Below are 20,421 nucleotides of genomic sequence, written 5' to 3' on the forward strand. Positions count from 1 at the left end.
CTAACAGTTGTTTTGCTTATAAATACAGTGGAAGGACAGAACGTACTTTTCAACAGTGTTCGAGTGTAGAAGGTTTAAATCAGCCATTTATCTACTTTTGATACAAATACAAATCTACTTTTGATCTGCCGCTTTTGCCTTTTGGTGTTGTTGTAAATTCGCTTCATTAAAAGCGCCGCATTTTAGTGCATATCGGCTAAACCGGATAACTACTTAATTTATTGTAACTCGTCGAGATGTTGTGTAACTCGCTTGTGTTTTAATTTCTCACGATTTATGTAGAAAGTGCGAATAATTTGTTGCTAATAACGCGAATAAAAATATAGTACCTTGAACTTAATTTTTCGTGAAAACTCGGGAATTGCTCATGACTTACGAAAGATACCAATGTAAATAAGTAAAATGGCGCTTTAATGGCTTTCAGAATGGCGATCGGGTAGTGAAAAGCGATCTGAACGTCGTTGTTGTCGACACCAGTGGGAATGCCGGCAAGTGTGCCCGTCGACTGCAGGAAATCCGCAATGAGCTGCTTGATCCACAAGAGTATGAACAGAACGGACATTTGGCCGACCGCCTACGTTACCACTTGCAATACTGTAGACCCGACGTTAAATTAATTTAAACGTCTGTGGTTGCAGGGCTAAGCGATTAGTAGAAGAGGATAGCAAAAGGGTGGAGTGCGATCCTGTAACCGGGAAGCAGGTACAAAATCGCAACGCTTTTACTAGAAATTTTCTAAAAAAAACGCGTACGACCTTGGTCATTTTTTTCGGAACTCTTATTAATTTTTTTGTTCTGCGTTAATCGGTAATTTCGTTGCCCATACGGCCTTACCGCCAGCAGTGGCACCAAAGCGGCCCAGTTATTTGATAACTGGGCCACTTTAAGCCGCTTTGTGTGCATGTGCCACCTGCATGCACGACAGTTTGTTGCTTTCACGCAGTTAGAAACATCTTTTTTTGAAATCATGGCAGTGTGTAGCCAAGTGATGGGTGAAAACTGGGCAGGAAAACCGTTTTACGCGCAACATCCGGTTGGGGAATTATGGCTGTCCGAAACTTCCAAAACATTTAAATGTACCAAAAATCCCTTTGTGGTCCACCACTCTCTTTCAAATTTTGCACGACACTTGTATGTTGCACCGGAACAGACGACATGCACCACGTTTTAAAAATTAAAAACACTGAAAAAATGTAAAGTCTTATTTAATTAATGTGAATTAAATGGTAGAAACAGAAAAATTTGAAAAAAATGGTAGGATTTAAAAGTAATCTTGATGTTTTATATATAATTAATAATGTATGTACTCGTACAAAATTTTAAGAAGATCGGTCGATAATGAGGCTTTGACCAAGCTTTTGGAATATTATTTCAGCCATTTTATTTTACACAAAATGCTGCGCGCATATACGGCCTATGCCTATGGGTCTTCATTTGGCCACATAATGTCATAAAGCAGCACAGAAACGTCTTTAGTGAGCAAAAGGTCTTTAGTGAGCAAAAGCGAAAATTTTCGTGCGTGCCCCATCAGTTTTGTACAGCGTACCAGGCCAGTGCGAACGTAAATAAGCAATTTTCGAACGAACAACTTTACAACAAAATGTCCACTCCGAGCTACTAGATTTTTGATTTACGAAGGATACGAAACTCTGTTCTGTTTCATACTTATTGTTTTATGTTTGTTGTGAATATTACTGTATATGTATGAACACTTTCTCGGTAGTCAATTTGGAGGAGCATACGACGAACGGACTATTCGTCTTAAGGCCGGAAGACGTGCATGACGCACTGCAGAATAAACCGCCGCTGGACTACTTAACTATACGTTCATCGGCAATACGCCTGGCACGTTTAAAGCGCCGCCACCCAAATCCGCTAAACAGCAGGAGGAGGATGCCAAAGTCATCCAGGACATGGAAGCTGTGTTTGCTGGCATGTTCCGCGCGTTAATGAGTGTGGGACAGACGCAGTTCCAGTTGTCCCCGGACGCTGCCAAGTTTATCAAAGAAACTTGCTCGAAGATGAAATAATAACTAAATTGCAAACGTTGGGTTTTTTTTATGAAGCTGTATGACAGCAACCAGTTATCCAGCGTAAAAAATCTTTAAACAAAATTAATATGTACAGAAAAAAATAAAACACTAAATTAAAACACGGAATCCATGTACGGAAAGCTAGGTAGACACCGGAAAATTAACAATTAAGATGAATATGTTTTAATTTAATCTGGCGATACGCTATTCAGCCGCAAACTAAAATTACGTATAACAAAGATGGTCTTACGAGCTTTGATTCTGCACTTAGCGTATTTACACAGTAGCACGTCTCACCGGCTTTTGTTTCAGTTGGCAGAAATCGGTAACAATCTACGCATTTTTTTGTCATTATTCTGATAGTTCCGATTTAGAAAATATATACAAGGTTCATCGTCGAAAACGACGCTTTAAGTACGCAGCAAAAAATATAAGAGCAACCCCAGCAAACCCATAAAAAATAACAAACGTCGGCAGCGGCATCCATTCACGGTACGCCATAAATGGTATAACACATTGTGACCTTTCCATCCACCACTCATAAATGTCGCCATATGACTTCACCGGCGCATCCGCTCGATGCAGGTGCGTGCACAGTTGGCAAGCATCGTTGTGGTTAGACTGATAATCTTTCGGCAAGTGCAGATATTTGGGATTGTACTTCCAGGCAAAATACTCTTCGTACGCGCTCACATTTTGGGAGACATACTTCAGGTATTCGCCCAGCTCACGGGCCGATCCAAAATCGGCAGTATTGATGAAAGACTTTGGTGGGAAAATAGCGCTGTAATTAGCTGCGCCCATCACAACCGGAACGGTATCATAAAACAATGCCCGCAAGGGTTTTTCTGTTACGTAGTCTTTGCAGAACCTGCAATTAAATAGTTTAGCACCAGGTAGCAATAAAACTGCACGGAAGCATCAGCAGGCCTAAAATTTACAAGCACAAAAATCTATTTAAAAAGCGTCGTTTCTGAATTATCCGAACAATTTTTTACGGTCTTTGTCATTAATACAGAACACACCCAAGACAATGCAAAAACATCTGGTTGTTATCATTTCATGACTTGAAAGTGTTGCATTGGTGCACGTAAATACATACACTGTCGATTTTGCACTTAAGCAGAAGACTAACCCGTTCTCGAAGGCTAAATAGAATTTATAGTGCCGAATGATCGATTCATCCTGGGTCCACTCTCCGTTCTTAGAACCACACTTCCCCAGCGAATCCACCGGAAAATACCGCTCCAGCTTGCGAATATAGTCATCGCGGTGGCTCTCCGCTGCGCAGTGCGATACCAATGATGCCGCAGCATTCTTCCTCTCCTCCAACTTCCCCCGCTCCGCGGTGGCATCCTCCCACAAACTACGTCCGCCGTAGTAATTCACATAGATGACCGAGCGCACATCCGAATCCCGCCGGTACGTCCACGTCAGATTGAAGTAGTTGCGCCACAACGGCAACCGGAAATTGGGGGTGGTGCGGAAGGGGTTTTCCATGTGAAAGAAGACAAAGTACTGCGCGGGATGTCGCGTCGGCGGAAGATCCTGGATTTCGACGTTGCCGGCATGGATAACGACGGCGCTGCTGGCACTTAACCGCGAACGGTCGTTGGTTGTCGTGCACGTTTGCACAGCGCATCCCGCGAAATTGGCGCGCAGATCTGGATGATCGTAGTTGAAGTATTTATTCCAGAATAATATCAGTTTATGAGAATCCGGTGGCGGTGCTACAACGCGTTCGTTCGATACATTATCAATGCTGTTGTGATGGAAAAGTATGGTGGTAATAACAAGAACGCCCAGTGCGAACAATCCGGCGAATGCGGTAAACCGTCGATTGCATTTTGCCCGCACCATGCTCGCCGCATTTCTGGTTAATTTCAAAACGGTTTGCTGATAATTAACGGTATTAACTCAAACAATTTGCTAGGATTTAAAAAAACATTTTACGGGCAAACAGACCCAAAGCAGTTGCGTGGTGACAATTGCCTCGAACATGGTGGTGAGTTGTAGCGATTATACAACGGTCGCGTTGCTGTTTCAGGCGCTAACGCAAACCGCAGTCTGGGATCATGCATCATTGAGATCGAACGCTTATGAGCTGTTATAATCATGTGTGGCTGTGCTCTGCGTACGAGCGCATCAACCACACAATCAAACTTTGCATCGATCGATAAACTTGGCCCGGAAGACGGCTGCATGGATAACGTCGACTCAGCGGATAGCAAACGGCTGCAGTCACTTGTTTTTTTACCATACATCCGGTTCTCCCAACCGCAGTAGAAATGTACTGTGATTAAACAGTGTCGCGCTTTGCAGATGCTGTACATAGTGAAGCATTCACCGTACGTTAAACAGTGCTGCACAAGGACATCGCTACGTACACAAACGTATACTGTGCTCGTGCTGTGGGGAGGCTTTGTGGTATTACTTAATACTCGTTGTCCACCACATTTTGAACGATTTCTAAACATACATATTCTCCATACAATCTGTTCTTGTTATTTTTATACGTTGCTCGTGTGCATTTCGATAGAATTAATGGATAATTCGGTATAATGTACAGAGTAGTTAGTCATGCCTCTTCCTCCTTCCATATTCGCCATTTTCTCTGATTTGCAAGATTCTGCCGTTTCGACCTGCCTTGAACGGGGTATTGGCTTAATTTCAGTTCTATTGCTCGTGGTTACCGTTGCATCTTGCAGCGAATATTTATGGTATCCGGTTTACAGTAAATAAACCGGTAAAACTGGTACAGATTACATTTATCAATAAATTGTGTTTTATTTTTGTCAGTTGTGATCGTTGTCTGCTAGGGTTAACCTTCGAACAAGCATGGATGATTGACCAAAACGTACTTTGATCATACCTCGATCCAAGCAAAATATGTAGCATACTTGCTCAGCTTTTGGAAAGCTACGAGAGACACGTTCTGGGTGCTCCTCTAGCTCACGGGCCAACCCAAAATTGGCGGTGTTAATGAAAGATTTTGGCGGGAAGCTAACAGTGCTGTAGTTGTCCGCGTCCAATATAACAGCAGCAGTTTTAGAAAACATCCCGCGCAGGAGTGTCTCTATTGACTACTGTGTCATTGTAGTAGTAACCGCAACATACACTTTATAGGCAAGTAATAATAAATGTATGTTTAATTCAGATCGGAAATGTCTCGCTTAATTTCGTGTTCTTTCATGCTTAATTCATTCTGCAGTAATATTGTACGTTATACGATAATCGTTTTAACAATTATATTTTACTAACAAGAAAGTACTTAATATTATTTGAATAATTACTATGTTTTTTATCGTCCGCGGCATTTCTTCCTTCCCTTCAACAAACATATCCTACTTTCCTGACACATTAGTCAATCAATTGCGTCCACGATACAAAATTCACACAGAGCACCGAGCGCGCATTTAAATCTCGCCGGTAAGCCAACGTCAAAGTGGAGTAGTTTTGCCATAACGGCACTCGGAAGTTGGGAGTGACGCGAAAAAGACTTTCCATTGGGAAAAAAGCAAGCGTTGCGCGGGATGCCGTTCGTCAGTGCCGTGTTAAGCGTTATTGTAGCTGAAATCAGTGACAAAGGTGACGAGAAAACTAAACGCGGTTAATCTGAATACTAAATCTATTACAGTAATACACGTACGCTGTAAAACGTTGGTTGCATTCTGGGCGCAGCATTCTGTACTCGTTGCAGTTTGAGTCGTTACGTTGCGTTGCATTTTACTCCAGTACCGTACTTTGCATATCCTTAGCAACGTTGTGCGGTACTGTGGAAATGTTATTAGGGTTTGAAGTGCTGTTATAATAGCGACTTCTTTAAAATTATTATAATATCTGCCACATATTCTGCAAAAACCAGAAACACAGTGTGTGCTGATCCTTTCAGGATACACAGTTTATCTTGGATAGTTTTAGGACCCATGCACCTCTCATTTGTCCATCCATTTTGAATACTTTTGGCAACTATTACCGAGCTTCATTCTAACTCTTATGCTCACAATTTCCCTTGAATGCATTTAGGTTCTTCGCAAAATATCAGCTAAAGGGTTCTTAGATTTTCCGTTTTAAGATAGGCAGAGCTCTCTACGAATTCAGGGCTCTCTACGAATTCTTAAGGTAAGACACAATGCGGTTGGGGCACTCTACCATTTCCTGTTCCTTTATTATAGTATACAAAGCGAGCCATTATAAAAATTATCTGAAAACGTATTCCTCGAATCTTCCATGTCCCTGGAGACACTGCGGGAACTTGGTTTACTGAACTTTACTCGTACAGTACGCAAATCGAATACACGGTGGCATAATTAGTAATACAATCTCATTTCAAAAACCCGTGAATATGTACTTTCAGTGTGGGACAGTGGGAGAGCGTCTGTACGTCCCTTTAAAAAGTGTACAGCGTTTTCTCGGTTCAGGCTCTCAGTGTTACCAATATTTACGAATATTATATTTATACACATGAACGTGACAACTCTAAATTATGCACTAAAAATAGTTAATTAGTAAATTATGTAAATGAACTTAATCAAAGAACAAATGAAAAGTTCGCACTACTGTAGCAGATTAAGTAGTTTGGGTAAGTGCTTGGTAGTAAGAACTACTGCAATAGAAACCACTTAGGTAATCGTTGTTATTCGGAAAAGCCATAACTGTTTGTAAAATTTTTACCATACTGTTGTTACTGTTATTTGCGTTCGATAATTCGTTTGTGTCGACTGCCTGCAGGCGTTGTGTCCACTCTTTGGCTCAAAACAGTATGGATATAAACGAATTTTTACCCAAGGAAACCGCGGACAAGATTACCCAATATGCCTCAGCGATGAAGGCCACCCCCGAAGAGGTGTTTGGGGTGTTGGCGGGTGTAATGCAGTACTTTATCAGAAATTCCACCATCAAGGTAAACGTGTTTATAGTGTTGCTCCATTCTTTCCCGTTACGATTTTTGTATCTTTTCTGCTGTTTTGCTGCAAATGTACAGGGAAAGGCTATGCATGAGTTACAGAAATTATTATTACCATACTTACAATTATTAAGGAGTATAAGAATGCGCAAAATTTATGTGTAACTCGTTTAATAGCTACATCTTTCATAACATGACGTACATGCGGTAGTCGCAAATTTATATTTCTCCTATGTATCGCGATACTGCATTAACTAGAGTCTGGACCTATTTTTCGCACAGTGCATATGTACTGACACAAGTAAGCTTTTCAGTTTATAATTATCGTATCAAAAGGAAAAAAACTTTTAATGTTCGATGATTTAATCTGTCGCCTTGGATTTCTGTAGACTTTGTTAACTTCATACTCGTACAACGCTGCCCCGTTTCACCGCATATTGACAAAAATCAGTTTCGAATTTATTCTTGAAAAGTCTGCCTTGCTCTTAAATTATGACGAGAATAAAACGAATAATATAATAGCCGATGGCTTTCAGGGTGGTGGTCGGGAGCTGAAAAATGATATGAATTATGTGGTAGTCGACTGCAGCGGGAATGCCGGCAAATGTGCCCGCCGCCTGCAAGAGATCCGGAGCCGGCTTCTTGATCCACAAGAGTAAACGTTTTATTGGCTGCCTAACTGTCGGTGCAAAGATACCCGATATCAAGTTAATCTACCGGGGGCTACGGTTGCAGGGCTACACGACTGGCAGAGCAGGATAGCAAACGAGTGGAATGCGATCGCGTAACCGGAAAGCAGGTACAAAACAGAGATTTTATATAAGGTTTCTTTGAAGTAACTCCGATGACCTTTATTGCTTTTTAAGATTATTGTTTTTTCCCTATATTATTCGGTAAATAATTGTCTATAGTAGCTTGTTCGCAAACCGTGAACTTTCTGAACCTCTACGTTGTTAGTAACGTAAACCGACGGTTTCTAAAAAATTTCACTTTCCCGGTTTACTGACCTTTAATTTGCGTATTTTACTCAGCCCATATATTTGGTTATTATGTATGTCTGCATGGGATAGCAATGAATTTTGCCACTTACCTAGAGCGTAGGGTCATTGGTAGTGTCTGCGAATAGTACCGTTGGCTGGGGTCTTTAGTGTTGGTAATTTTACAAGGGATGCGGAGCGGATGATTACCAAAACACAATGCATGTGACACACTTTCCAGACATGCTGAATCGATTGGCGTTCGCAGTTTTTCGATTAATTTTTTGGTTTTTTCTGACCAGATGGTACGGAGTTATCCGTTGTAATGAAGATCTTTTCCTTGATATGTTATAAGTCTATAATACAGTGGCATTGTCAGTTAATGGGTTTTTATGCGGGAGTGGGCTTCTAAATTGCAAGGGCTGACCAGATGATAAGTTTAATACGGTATTTCATTATTTTAATACGGTAAAATTTACTACGGTATGCAGATAATTGAACACTGTTTCCGTAGAAAGTGCATCTGGATGAGCATACAGTGAACGGGCTGTTCATCATAAAGCCAGAAACCGTGAGGGAGGAGTTACGGAATAAATCAACGTATGATTACAACTACACTTTCATCGGCAACATGCCTGGCGAGGTTAAAGTGCCACCGCCGAAGTCCAAGGAGCAGAACGAGGAGGATGCCAAGGTCATCCAGGAAATGGAGGACCGAATTGCTGCGATGTTCCGCATGCTAATGGGTGTGGGACAGACTCAATTCCGACTTTCGCCCGACGCTGAAGAGTATCTCAAACAGATTTGCTCGGAAGAGATTTCTTCAGAAGAAGAAGAATTTCATTTAGGAAACTTAATGCTTTAACCAAGCTGTACATAGAATTATATCCGGATGCAAGTCGAACATATCGCAAAGCTATTTTTTGTTAAATCTAACCAAAAACTAGTAAAAAACAGAGGAAAAAGGTTTCAAAAATGAGAGCCAGGTAAACACTGCGAAATAAAAAATTCCTAGTACAGAATCTGGTAACTAAATCTTATGTTTAATAATTAAACAATGGAAACGTTGTGCGGTTGTAAGTTTATAATATCAGTAGTCATCATTGTACGATTTTCATTCAGTAAATCTTGTAGTCGTATATGTACACATTTCGCTATTTAAATTTTCTTTTGCGGAAAAAATCCGCAGTGTCGTGGTGCGCTACAACGTTCTGCAATTTTTCAGTATTTTAATTTTATCTTTGCAACAAAAGACACATAGTTCATCTTCGGAAACGAAATCTCAAATACCCAATAACAAACACAAAAAAAATCCCAGCATACCCATAAAAAATCACAAAACCTGGCAGCGGCATCCATTCTTGGTACGCAGTAAACGGTATGACACACTGTGACCTTTCCATCCACCACTCGTAAATGCCATCATAGGACTTCACCGGCGCATCCGGTCGATGCAGTAACGTGCACAGCTGGCAAGCGTCATTGTGTTTAGGCTGATAATCCTCCGGCAAATCCAGGTACTGTGCATCGTACTTCCAGGCAAAATACTCTTCGTACGCGGTCAGGTTCCGGGAGAGATACGTCAAGTTTTCGCCTAACTCGCGCGCCGATCCAAAATCGGCAGTGTTGATGAAAGACTTCGGCGGGAAAATAGCGCTATAGTTGGCCGCTCCCATCACAACAGGGACAGTTTCATAATACAGTCCGCGCAGGGGCTTCTCGGTTATATAATCCTTGCAGTATCTGCAGCGTTATGAGAATTAAACTACAATCATATTAAATTTTAAATTTGGGAAACAACAGCAAATCGATGCGAATTTGATACACGCTTTGAATATTGTGTAACATTTGTACATTTAGATTGTATTTTTACCAAAGTTTACCCTCCGTTGATACTGTTTTTAACTTTTTTGAAAAGAAGTTTGTGAACAAATGTTGAAATTGATATCAGTAGTTTATTTTATAATTTTATTGCCCGTACCTAGTAAGTTTGTGAACAAATGTTGAAATTGATATCAGTAGTTTATTCTATAATTTTATTGCCCGTACCTGGTGATATTGCTCTTCGGATCAAAAGATTCAACTGATGCCGTGGTTAAAATTTGTTAATTTCGTAGTATAGTGCATGCTAAAACACCCATGCCTTGGCCTTAATTTCGAGAGAAAATTGACTTGGCATAAGCCAATATTAGTAATACTAGCAAACTCTTTGGTACTTGCATTGCATATACAGTTTTTAAATAGTTTTTGTTCAAATAATTAAGAACGGTAAACGGATTTTTATTCTAAACATTTAGTGGACTAAATGACTTAGTTAAAATTCTATCCGATTAAGTAACATATATGCGCAACTGTTATAATTATACTGTAGCAGTTCTCGGCTGTTGACATTTTTCCGCTTTTTGGATGTGCATTGCAAAGTTTAAAAAAATCAAACAAAAGTTTAAAAACTTTTTTATGTCAAACTGTTTGTGCAATTCCGATTTTAAATGCATGCTAAGTGAATGCATGCCCCCGAAGGCGTGCGCACGGTGGTATTTTTAAACCGAAGAGCATAATCATCATTTTACTTACTAGCCAGATAAACTATTCATATAAAATTCAACAGTTCACATGCTTTTTTTTTGAGAAAATATTGTTTAAAACACCCTTTTTCCAGAGTTATTGTACTGTGCAACAGATCATCTTTATTCTAATCTTTGGATTCAGTCAGTGTCTGATTATAAGTCAACAGCTCACTTAGCAAGGGCAAAGACATGAGGTTAATAGTGGTTTCTCTTAAAACCTCACCCGTTCTCGAAGGCCAGATAAAATTTATACTGGCCAATGACCGATTCATCCTGGGTCCACTCTCCGTCCTTCGACCCACACTTCCCCAGCTTATCCACCGGAAAGTACCGTCCCAACGTGCGAGTATACGCATCCCGATGGCTCTCCGCTGCGCAGTGCGACACTAATGCCACCGCAGCGTTCTTCCTTCCCTCCAGCATAGCCCGCTTTCCCGGCGCATCCGTCCACCAGGTGCGTCGCCGATACAAATTGACATAAAACACCGAGCGCACATCCGAATCCCGCCGGTACGTCCACGTCAGATTGAAGTAGTTGCGCCACAACGGCAACCGGAAGTTAGGCGTGGTGCGGAAGGGGTTTTCCATGTGGAAGAAGACAAAGTATTGGGCAGGGTGCCGCGTCGGTGGTAGATCCTGGATTTTGACGTTTCCGGCATGGATGACGACGGCGCTGCTTTCGCTTAACCGCGAACGGTTGTTGGTTGTCGTGCAGGTCTGCACGGCGCATCCTGCGAAACTGACGTGCAGGTCGGGGTGATCGTGATTGAAGAATATGTTCCAGAATAATATTAATTTCGGGGAGGATGTCGGAGGTTTGCCCTGGTCGGTAGGATTATCGTGAATACTGTTGTATTTCACAACAACAGCGACGATGATGAGAATACCGAACGTGAATAATCCAACGCATGCTGTAAATCGGCGATTACATTTTGGACGAAACATGCTCGGCACATTCTAAATAACTCTCGAAAAACTTAACAGCGATTTGCTATACAGAGCAAACGCTACCAAGAATCCAAGTACTGCTAATATAGAGCTGTACATTTAAATGTATGTGCGACATATGTGAAGGGAAGTGTGTGCCGCCGTAACGGCTGTGTCTACAATCTCACTGTAAGCTTATCAAACCGTCGTAAATTTCACGATAAAAACGATACTAGTAATAAAACTGCCGTATGTTTGTGAATGTCGTTTGAGTAGCAAGCGTATTTCCTTCTAGTACTCTGTCTGTAATCTGTATATAACTACGCGCATCATTTCTCCGCCATGCATATTCCGGTAGTCCAAAAATAATCTTTTTCAATGCGCACAACTAGGTAACATGTACAGAATACAGATAGTCAGATACAGTACTACCATGTCAGTAAACTGTCTTAAGCATTGCGCTACGATACGCTAATTTTCAGCGGCTCTAAGCATTAAAGCTAAAAATACATTCCACCTTACCGCTAGCGTTATAAAAGCTAGTTAGCGGTATCGACGTTTTCGGAATGTGCGAAACGGTTACTTACGTTAACTTGTGTTTTACTTAATACCCGTACAGTATCATGTTCTTCGTTTAATGTTGCGGTGAATGGATGTAATCCGGTCTATAGCGCTGAGAAGAACGATCAAGAATAAAAAAGTTCACTACTGCACACTTTTAATCCTGTTATCCCGTATACTTGGAGCGGTATACATAAGCTGTCCTATAATCATGTCCGTACTGTGGAACGGTGTGAGTGGAAATGGTAAAATTATGGAGCAGTACTTGCTCATGCGGCTAACACCGAGACATTTCCTGATGATTCAGCATAGAACGGTACACACACTGTACGCACAACACGGCCATTCTTTTCTTGTAAGCCATCTTCCTGAGGCAGCTCTTTAAGATGTACGGTAGTCCAACCCGCACCGGCTGTCGTATTATGAATGTCATACGTCTCCATGATCAGTGCCGGTGAGCCGTCCGCGTAACGTCCACCATAGACGTACAGTTTGGTACCGATAGCAAACGCACAGTGATCCACGCGCGGGGATAGCAGCTCCGCCTTTAGTGTCTCCCAGTGTAAATTTTCCATTTCTACATCGGCAAGACGCAGAAGCAAACACGATTTCTCGACTGTTGTTATATGTCCCTCGGGGGTGTCCTTGAAAGTCATGCCACCGAGAACGTAGATATCGGTCCCCACAACGGCTACGGCATAATCCCGGCGGCCATCCGCAAGACTCGGCAAAGGTTGCCAGGATCCGGTGATTGTGTCGTAGCACAGTGCAAAAATGGAATTGGTTTTAACCACCTCGTTGATTTCACCGAAGAAGATTATGTATCGGTGGCCGAGGCGCTCTGCCCCATGTAAGAAGCGTAAACTATGAAAACAACAGAATTTATGACAAAGGCACTATTAGTTGCAAAGCTTTTTTTATGAAGCTGACCTTTCTCTTTGGTTTTCTGCGGAAATTGTCGGTTTATGCTTTAACGGTTTATGTTACCGCAGCAGAATTATTTAAAGTCCGCGTAAGCGCTTCAAGCACTTTTAAATTAATGGACTGCTCTAGCTGAGCTGCGTTACATGCACGATTTACGCGCACTTACTCTGAAAATCTTGGAGGCAATGCAATGCGCTTCGTGGAGGGCACACCACTTCCAAGATCCATTTCCAGCAATTCAGATTTAACTCCTGCGCATTGAAGCCGATTAGTGAAGTATATCTTATTCTGCACCTTGATAAGACATCCGGGCGATGAAAGCGAAGACACAAGCGTGGTAGAGGAGTGTTCTTGCAAATTACACGAAACCGTATCCCAGCTAACATTATCCGCACTTACAACCTGGAAGACCGCCTCGTTGTCCAGTCCTTTGATTTGCCCCGTGAAAGCTTTTTTATCTAAATCCGCCGGCAATTTGAGCGATTCCAGTGTATTTGTTCTTGCGTCAAACACGCAGGCCGACACCACGGTCTTTCCTCCCACTAGACGATGTACGAAAAAGGCAATCTTATTTGGTAAAGTATTGTTTACACTGTGCAGGTTTTTCAACAGCTCTTTGGCTGTTACTCTGATGCGTTTATCGTAAGCAAAGCATGGCATAATACACTGCGCCATATCGGACGGTATGGCATCCAATGTATAAGGCACCCATCCGTTCTCTACCGCTCTAATATGGTTGAGTTCCGCTATGGTAGTTACAGTCATTAAGCTTCCTGGTAGTTTGACCAGCCATTTCTCACGTTGACCCATAACACTCCCGATGAGATCCAACATAATACAGCCCAAACTCCAGATATCTGTACCTCGTCCAACAGGATCTCCTGGGCGTTGAGTGTAATAGCAAACCAACTCTGGAGACATGTATTTGTACGTTCCCACAACTCTGCTGACATCAGCGTGACTGGTCCTTTCCTGCTGGATTTTAACAAAATCATCCAAATCACATATCATTACTTTGTTCTCCTTGCCTATGGACTGAATCAATATGTTTGCTGGTTTTAAATCTCCGTGCATAATCTTAATGTCATCCCGGTGTAAATAGTTTAGTCCATCGGCAATTTGGCACGCATAGTTTATTGCGGTCTTGTAATCGAGCAAATCCTTCTCCATGACTACAGCTAAATCTAAACACGCATACGAATATGAGAATTCAAGATATTAGGAATTCAAATATTGTACATTGAAATGCCGCTAGACCTTGTTTTCCACAGTAAACAAAGTCTAATTGCGTTTCGAATTACAGAATTTCAAAATGATTCGCCATGAAATTGTCTCAACAAACAGAGATTTTTTGGTACCAAAATTTATTGCTTTCACTTCAATACTCGTACTTCGGTATAATGTCTCGTACTACGGCTCTTCAGATGTTTTGCCCACAAAATGATATACGTAAAACGATACAACAAAGCGACTGGATTTGTACATAATAATACAACTACAATAATAAAGGATTTTCAGTGGGTTTTACGATTGTAATATTATGCTCCCAAAGCATGTGTCTCATATCAACATCTTCATCATAATTAGCAAAGAACCATGATGGAAATATACATGTACCTCGGTCACAAAAATCCATCACCCCAGTGGCTTTTATCACGGCATCTGCTCTGTCGATGGTAATTTTATGGTACGTAACCAAATTATTATGCTGCAGACGGAGGAGAGTCTTTAATTTATCACACCATTTATTCCATCCCATCATGGTGCCTAACGAACTGTTAGCGTCGATATTCTTCAGAATAATCTTAACGGCAACGGCGTTTCTTCCATGGAATTTGCTTCCTTCTGCGGCTCTTCCCCTGTACACCATTCCATTGGAGCCACTTCCTAGGAAATCCCTGGATGCGTACACATAGTTACAAGGGCACTCATGGATACCGGTTGTGGTGTCATCGATATTACAGTATTTACACAGGAGCATATGATAATTATTCGTCTTTGGCGTTAGCATTATATGAGCAGAAAAAACCTGTAGTAGGCGAAAAGTAACATATAAAAATTAAAAACATAGCCACGGAATTCGCGACTTATAGAACTGACGCAGTCGCAACGCACGCTGGACGTTGCTGGCGATTTATACTGATTTCCAACTCGATAAGTTGCGGCAATAGGTTAATTTCTTTATTATTATCTTTTGAGGACTCCACGATGGCACCAATTGTTTGTTTGAAATGTAAACGGGTAGCTGCACCCAGCCGCAAAGTAAACAGAAGGCAAGCGATGTATGACAAAAGTTGTGGTCGTACTGTACTCATTTCTACGCTTCTTATCAAGTTGACTAACTTGCGTCCTGGCTTCTGATAGCGCTGTTAATATAACCGTGTTATGCGAAAATCTTGGCAAGCACTGGATAGTGCATAACGTATTGCAATACTTTAAAAGTGGAGAAATACTTTAGAAGTTTTGCTGTACTTTTCAGATATCGAAATACTTTAGAATGCCTCAGCGCTTAATTAATTTTTAAAAGTATTGCTGTACTTTCAGAGTACTGCAATACTTTAAACTGTTTCAGCGCTTGATCGTCTGTTTCGGCTTGTTCGGCGTTGTTCGGGAAGATCACTTTGGCACTGCAGTAATTGTATTTCGTTCAGACTATGTGACGCATAAAATAATAGCTAAAATAATAGCCAGTACTTACTACTTAGCGTTCAGATCGACGACCTCTACACAACAACATAATGCAGTTTACAGCAAATGTTGCTGCCAGCGGCTGCATGTGCTGTCACTGGTACCTGCATTCCTGATCACGCTCCCCGTTATTTTTACTAGGGGCGTGGGTAATACACGGTTGTGCAAAACCCAATATGGGCGACCACCAGACGACGACGTAGTTCGACGAGAAAATACCAGTGAACTGCAACAAGGCGCACGGAGAGATGAGGAATCACAACATCAGTCAACAGTGCATTACTCGGCACATCCATAAATAAACTAGTTGACAATAATACTTAATACAATACTTGACAATAATACAATATGATCTGACACGGCGACAACAAAATTAAATAAATTATTAGCGCTAACGTAAGTACACAAAAACAATGGTGCATGCACCAAAAGTGCACATGCATGCACCAATGGTGCAAAAATGCATGCACCATTGGTACGGATCTTTACTGGTGCCGATACTTATCACGGGGTGACCTCGTTTTAACGGAGTTGCCACAGCCATGATTATACAAGCTCGGCCCGAATTGCTTATGGACCACTTTATGAGAACTTGTAGCTTTATTTGGGTTACACTACCATGATTACATTATTGTGCTAAACTAAAAATTGGGCGGAGTATGTGTATCTATATCATTCAGTGCCGGTTTTAGTGTATGAAACCGATAGCAAGGATGTAATTATCACCCCCAACTGCAAGCCGGTCGTGGGGCCATGGATCAATCAAACTTATTAGTTTACTAACTCTCCGGAAATACTACCCTAGTCATCTCGTTTAGCAGAGCTAGCAGCATCAGGCGATGTAGCTCACACTATACGTTCAACACCACAACTGCCAGCGAATCAGTAGATTTCTCAGCGCCGTCTGACACAATGTTAAAGTACAGATCTCGTCAACTGGATACGATTTCTTGGTATAATGCCACCTAACAAACATTACAGACGCATTGCACTTTTTACAGAAAAATAATAGTGGGGCGCGAGTTTAATTGATAAATTGGGCTGTTTTCTCAAACTTTCAACGCTGTATTTTTTAGTACCTCGTAAGTATTGTACCAATATTTTCACGTTGAACGTATGTTTATTAACGCTTATCGATGTATAGAATTCAATGGAGCCGCACGGCGCACATCTGTCCTCATTTTTCCCTCGTTGGTCAGACTCCGTCAAATTATGTTTGAATTTGTATTAGCAGAAAGATACAAACCGGATTCAAAACAAAACAATCTTGGGAAAGATGTTGATGCAAATTGGTGATAAAAATAGGACGGCCACCAGTTGTCAGTAGGCTCAACTTGGCACTTGGCAGTACATAGGAGCACACATACAGATACGTTATGGGCCTCCTCTTGCACTTTCAGAGATTTTGGTTTCGTTGATGAGACTCTACCCAGTCACATTGAATTTTTTTAGCAGCAGGACAAACCTGGAAGTACGAGCATTTGCAATGGACCAACATTTAAAAGCCCTATTTTTGCACAAACAACATTGCTGCTACTGGTATTTGGTACTGCACGTCACATACTGGTAATATTGGCGCCAGGAAAGCTTTTTCGTTACTTCCGGGTGCGAAGTTTGTTTTTTCTCGTTTCCCAGTTCCTTAGTACCAACCTGTACACAATATAGCCGGTAAACAAAAAAATCGTTAAAGAATCACAACTTTTAAAACATTCTGTAGAGGTATGGCAACGAAACGGAATACGGAGCAGCTAAGAAATGGGCCAACCCCAAATCAGCATCGATTTTCGTGGATTTCGATTTTTTATGTGCGAACTTTTTTCTTTATACAGCAGTGCGTACATTAGGTCCTGCACATTTAGATCAGTTACTAAACAAGGTTTGGAAGCTCCAAGGAATTCAGCAAGGAGTCAAGACAGTACTTCTTCGTACAATACGTCTGCTCCGCGCATGAGCGGTCCGCACGCTGGTAATGGATTATTTTAATCAATACCGTCCGAACTGCAGAACAAACATTTTTAACCTTTCCCACATTCAACTAAGAATCGGACCAGCCTGTATTAGCTGATCCGCTTACGTAGTGCTTCCAGCCATCACGGCCATCACACATAGCTTCCAGCCATCACGCGAAGCCATTTCAAAATTCAGTTAATTCACTTACTTGCACGAAAGCAGCTGGTGGTTTGCACTTGGCATTTTGTTCGAGGTACTTACTACCAGTAATTTCGGTTACGCTTGTTAGTTATCGAAACCAGAGCGGGCCTTTTGCCACAATGGGTCCTAAGCCAAAGAAGCAAAAGACGTCGGATCAACCAGATCAAACGTCCGTTAGGATCCAGCTGCGCATCGACAGTTCCGAAGTGTCCGTGGGGAAAGCTGCTCTGGTGGCCGAATCAGCGTACTTCGCCACCATGTTCGCCGGAAATTTCAAGGAAAGCGACTCCACCATCATCGAGCTGCAGCAACCGGCCGACGTCAGCCTGAAAGCGCTTGTCAAACTGGTGGAAAGCGTGGGCAGGGATGTCTCCGAATTGTCCATTGATCGGAAAGAAGCCGTTAAAGTGTGGATGGCCGCCAGATACCTGCAAATGGAGAAAGCGGAGAAAATGGCTGCCGGAATCTTGGACGAAGTGATGAAGCGGCCAAAGCACGCCTACCGCTTGTGGCGATCGGCCCGCCGCGACGCTCTGGTGGATTTGGAGACATTGACCTCTGGAGTGATTTTAAAAAACTTCCTGCATGGTGCCAAGTTTCTCCAGTTTCCGAAGCCATGCGAAACGGAGTTTCTCAAGTGCTCAGTGGATGAAGTCACGGATCTGCTGTCGCACGAAGACTTCGTTCCACAATCCGAAGCAATGGTGTATCAGGTTTGTACGCCTATTTAGAGACGTTTATGACTTTTAGTAAAGATAGAGTTGATTTACAAAGTAGTAAAAGAAACGGTTTTCTATAAGTGTTACATCACTTAATCTTATGTAGTCGAGGTAAACGAGAAACTTGAGCTGGAAAACCAGCGATACTGCAATAGATGTTGCGGTGCACCGTGTATTTGTCAATATAAAGTATCGAATGTTGACGTTTGCGCTTTGCAGATGATAATGTGGTGGTGCATGCATAACGCCACGGAACGAATGCGGCATATACATCCTCTTCTGAGCGGCTGTGTTGCATGGGATGATCTGGATGTGAATCTGCTGATCGCCACCGCGAGCGGACAACTACTTGAGGCACTGAAGCAGATTGCGGAAGAGCGCCAGATGGGTTGTGGAGCGTTGTTGAAGCGTGCAGCGAAGAAAGAGGCCATCTTCTACCACATGCGCAAAGGTCATCCGCACCAGCTCTTCCGCTTCGACTTCATCCGCAACGAACTGACCAAGCTGGACACGCCCGTTCAAGCCAAGCTGGCAGAGTGTTGGGCGAGAGTTAACGTCGATGGTTTCGCGGTGGCCTTGGGCCGGGAGCTGATCCTCCCCGTCAAGACGGATGGGAAGTACGACGATGTGATTGCGATGGATTGCATCAGTGGCGCCACCCGCACTATTATGGCGGATTCGCCCTTCCACGAAGAATGCATGTGTGTCGTGGCGGTCGGCACGGAGCTGTTCGGCGCCTCAGGGGAAAATCGTCACCTTGTAAACTGGCACCGCTTTGATCTGGCGACGGGACAAGCGCGCCGGGCATCCAAAATGGAAATGCACGAAGTCAGGTAGTTCGAAGGCGGATGTTACTCACAGTACGACCGGTAAGTGTCGTTTGATGCTAGGCTTCGTCTACCCAATATTTCGAAAATAGTACCGATAACATAATCGACAACTTGCAGAGAATCCATGGAAGCGGTCCCGATTGGCCGCGAAACGATAGTCTTCTCGTCGGCTGGGTCCGTTAACGCGAAGCACGAGAACAATCCGGAATGCAAGGTGGAGTTGTACGATGTTCGCAGCAACAAATGGACGCAGCATACCTGCTGGATGGAAGATGAAAAAAAGTTCCATCATCGCTGCGGAACAATTGTCCTGGACGGGTATCTGTACTACACGGGCGGTTGCGTAGATGCCGAAGGGTTTTCCTTCTCCAGAAAGGAGACTAGCAGGGCGACGACTGCATGCTTTCGTGTCGCATTGAGTGAAGGCAGACTGGACTTTCCCCAACCGGAATCCATCGCGAACCTGAACATCGCCCGTTATCATCACTGCGTCTTCATCAAGGACGGAGATGTTTGGGTGTACGGCGGGACGACCCATGTTGGCGGGAACAATCAGCGCAAGCGGGCGCTGATGTCTTTCGAAAGATATGATGTCAAAAGGGATGAATGGACCCTGATGGATGTGCCGATGACGAAGGAATTGAAAGCGGAAGTGGCTGGCGGTGATTATGCGCAGAAGACCTTCTGTTTGCCGCTGCATCATCGCCTTCCGCCCGAGTGCTTGGTTGGCGACATTGAAGGGTATTATGAAGAAGATCAAAGTGGTGATGATGCTGGAACCGATGAGAATGACTCGGGTACAGATGAAGACGACATTGATAATGCCGAATAATCTGCTGGCATGCATGACTGATACGCTTAGTTGTGTATTATTACTGCGTTTGGTGTTTTTGGTCAGCTGTCGCTTGTCAGTACAACGCAGCTGTTCTTTTAAACATTTTTTGCACTGATTTGCGCATTCCTTTCTGTATTTCTTGCACACTGATTATATTTTGCGAAGGAAATAAAGTTAATTTTTGATCAAGGAACTATTTTATTTCAGTTTAAAAAGATGTCTCCCAAAAACGACGAACGTGAGCAGTTTTGAGCTAAGACAAGACAAAGCCGAAATGAGTTTATGTCAGGGTTTTACCTCTTG

The 20,421-nt window shown here is 42.6% G+C and overlaps 4 protein-coding genes across 4 annotated transcripts; all 4 read right to left on the reverse strand.

Annotated features, from left to right (window-relative positions):
• Positions 1-1,723: 1,723 nt before the first annotated feature.
• LOC129601890 (alpha-(1,3)-fucosyltransferase fut-1-like) lies at positions 1,724-6,963 on the reverse strand. Its single transcript, XM_055500816.1, has 4 exons — positions 6,870-6,963; positions 3,169-3,763; positions 2,525-2,904; positions 1,724-1,788 (listed from the first exon to the last, which is right to left on the reverse strand). The coding sequence occupies exons 1-4, from the start codon at positions 6,961-6,963 to the stop codon at positions 1,724-1,726; spliced, it is 1,134 nt and encodes a 377-aa protein (XP_055356791.1).
• LOC129601893 (alpha-(1,3)-fucosyltransferase fut-1-like) lies at positions 2,337-4,129 on the reverse strand. The gene is made up of 2 exons (XM_055500821.1): positions 3,169-4,129; positions 2,337-2,904 (listed from the first exon to the last, which is right to left on the reverse strand). The coding sequence occupies exons 1-2, from the start codon at positions 3,891-3,893 to the stop codon at positions 2,424-2,426; spliced, it is 1,206 nt and encodes a 401-aa protein (XP_055356796.1). The 5' UTR covers positions 3,894-4,129; the 3' UTR covers positions 2,337-2,423.
• A 2,215-nt stretch (positions 6,964-9,178) lies between the features above and the next one.
• LOC129601891 (alpha-(1,3)-fucosyltransferase fut-3-like) lies at positions 9,179-11,500 on the reverse strand. Its single transcript, XM_055500817.1, has 2 exons — positions 10,707-11,500; positions 9,179-9,659 (listed from the first exon to the last, which is right to left on the reverse strand). Exons 1-2 carry the CDS (start codon positions 11,426-11,428, stop codon positions 9,179-9,181), a joined length of 1,203 nt encoding a protein of 400 aa, XP_055356792.1. The 5' UTR covers positions 11,429-11,500.
• Positions 11,501-12,117: 617 nt separating this feature from the next.
• Positions 12,118-14,973, reverse strand: LOC129601895 (uncharacterized). The gene is made up of 3 exons (XM_055500822.1): positions 14,513-14,973; positions 13,062-14,079; positions 12,118-12,835 (listed from the first exon to the last, which is right to left on the reverse strand). Exons 1-3 carry the CDS (start codon positions 14,904-14,906, stop codon positions 12,241-12,243), a joined length of 2,007 nt encoding a protein of 668 aa, XP_055356797.1. The 5' UTR covers positions 14,907-14,973; the 3' UTR covers positions 12,118-12,240.
• Positions 14,974-20,421: the final 5,448 nt, after the last annotated feature.

The sequence above is a fragment of the Paramacrobiotus metropolitanus genome, unplaced genomic scaffold (assembly GCF_019649055.1).
Source record: "Paramacrobiotus metropolitanus isolate TYO unplaced genomic scaffold, Prichtersi_v1.0 Parri_scaffold0000294, whole genome shotgun sequence".
NCBI classification, from domain to species: Eukaryota; Metazoa; Tardigrada; class Eutardigrada; order Parachela; family Macrobiotidae; genus Paramacrobiotus; species Paramacrobiotus metropolitanus.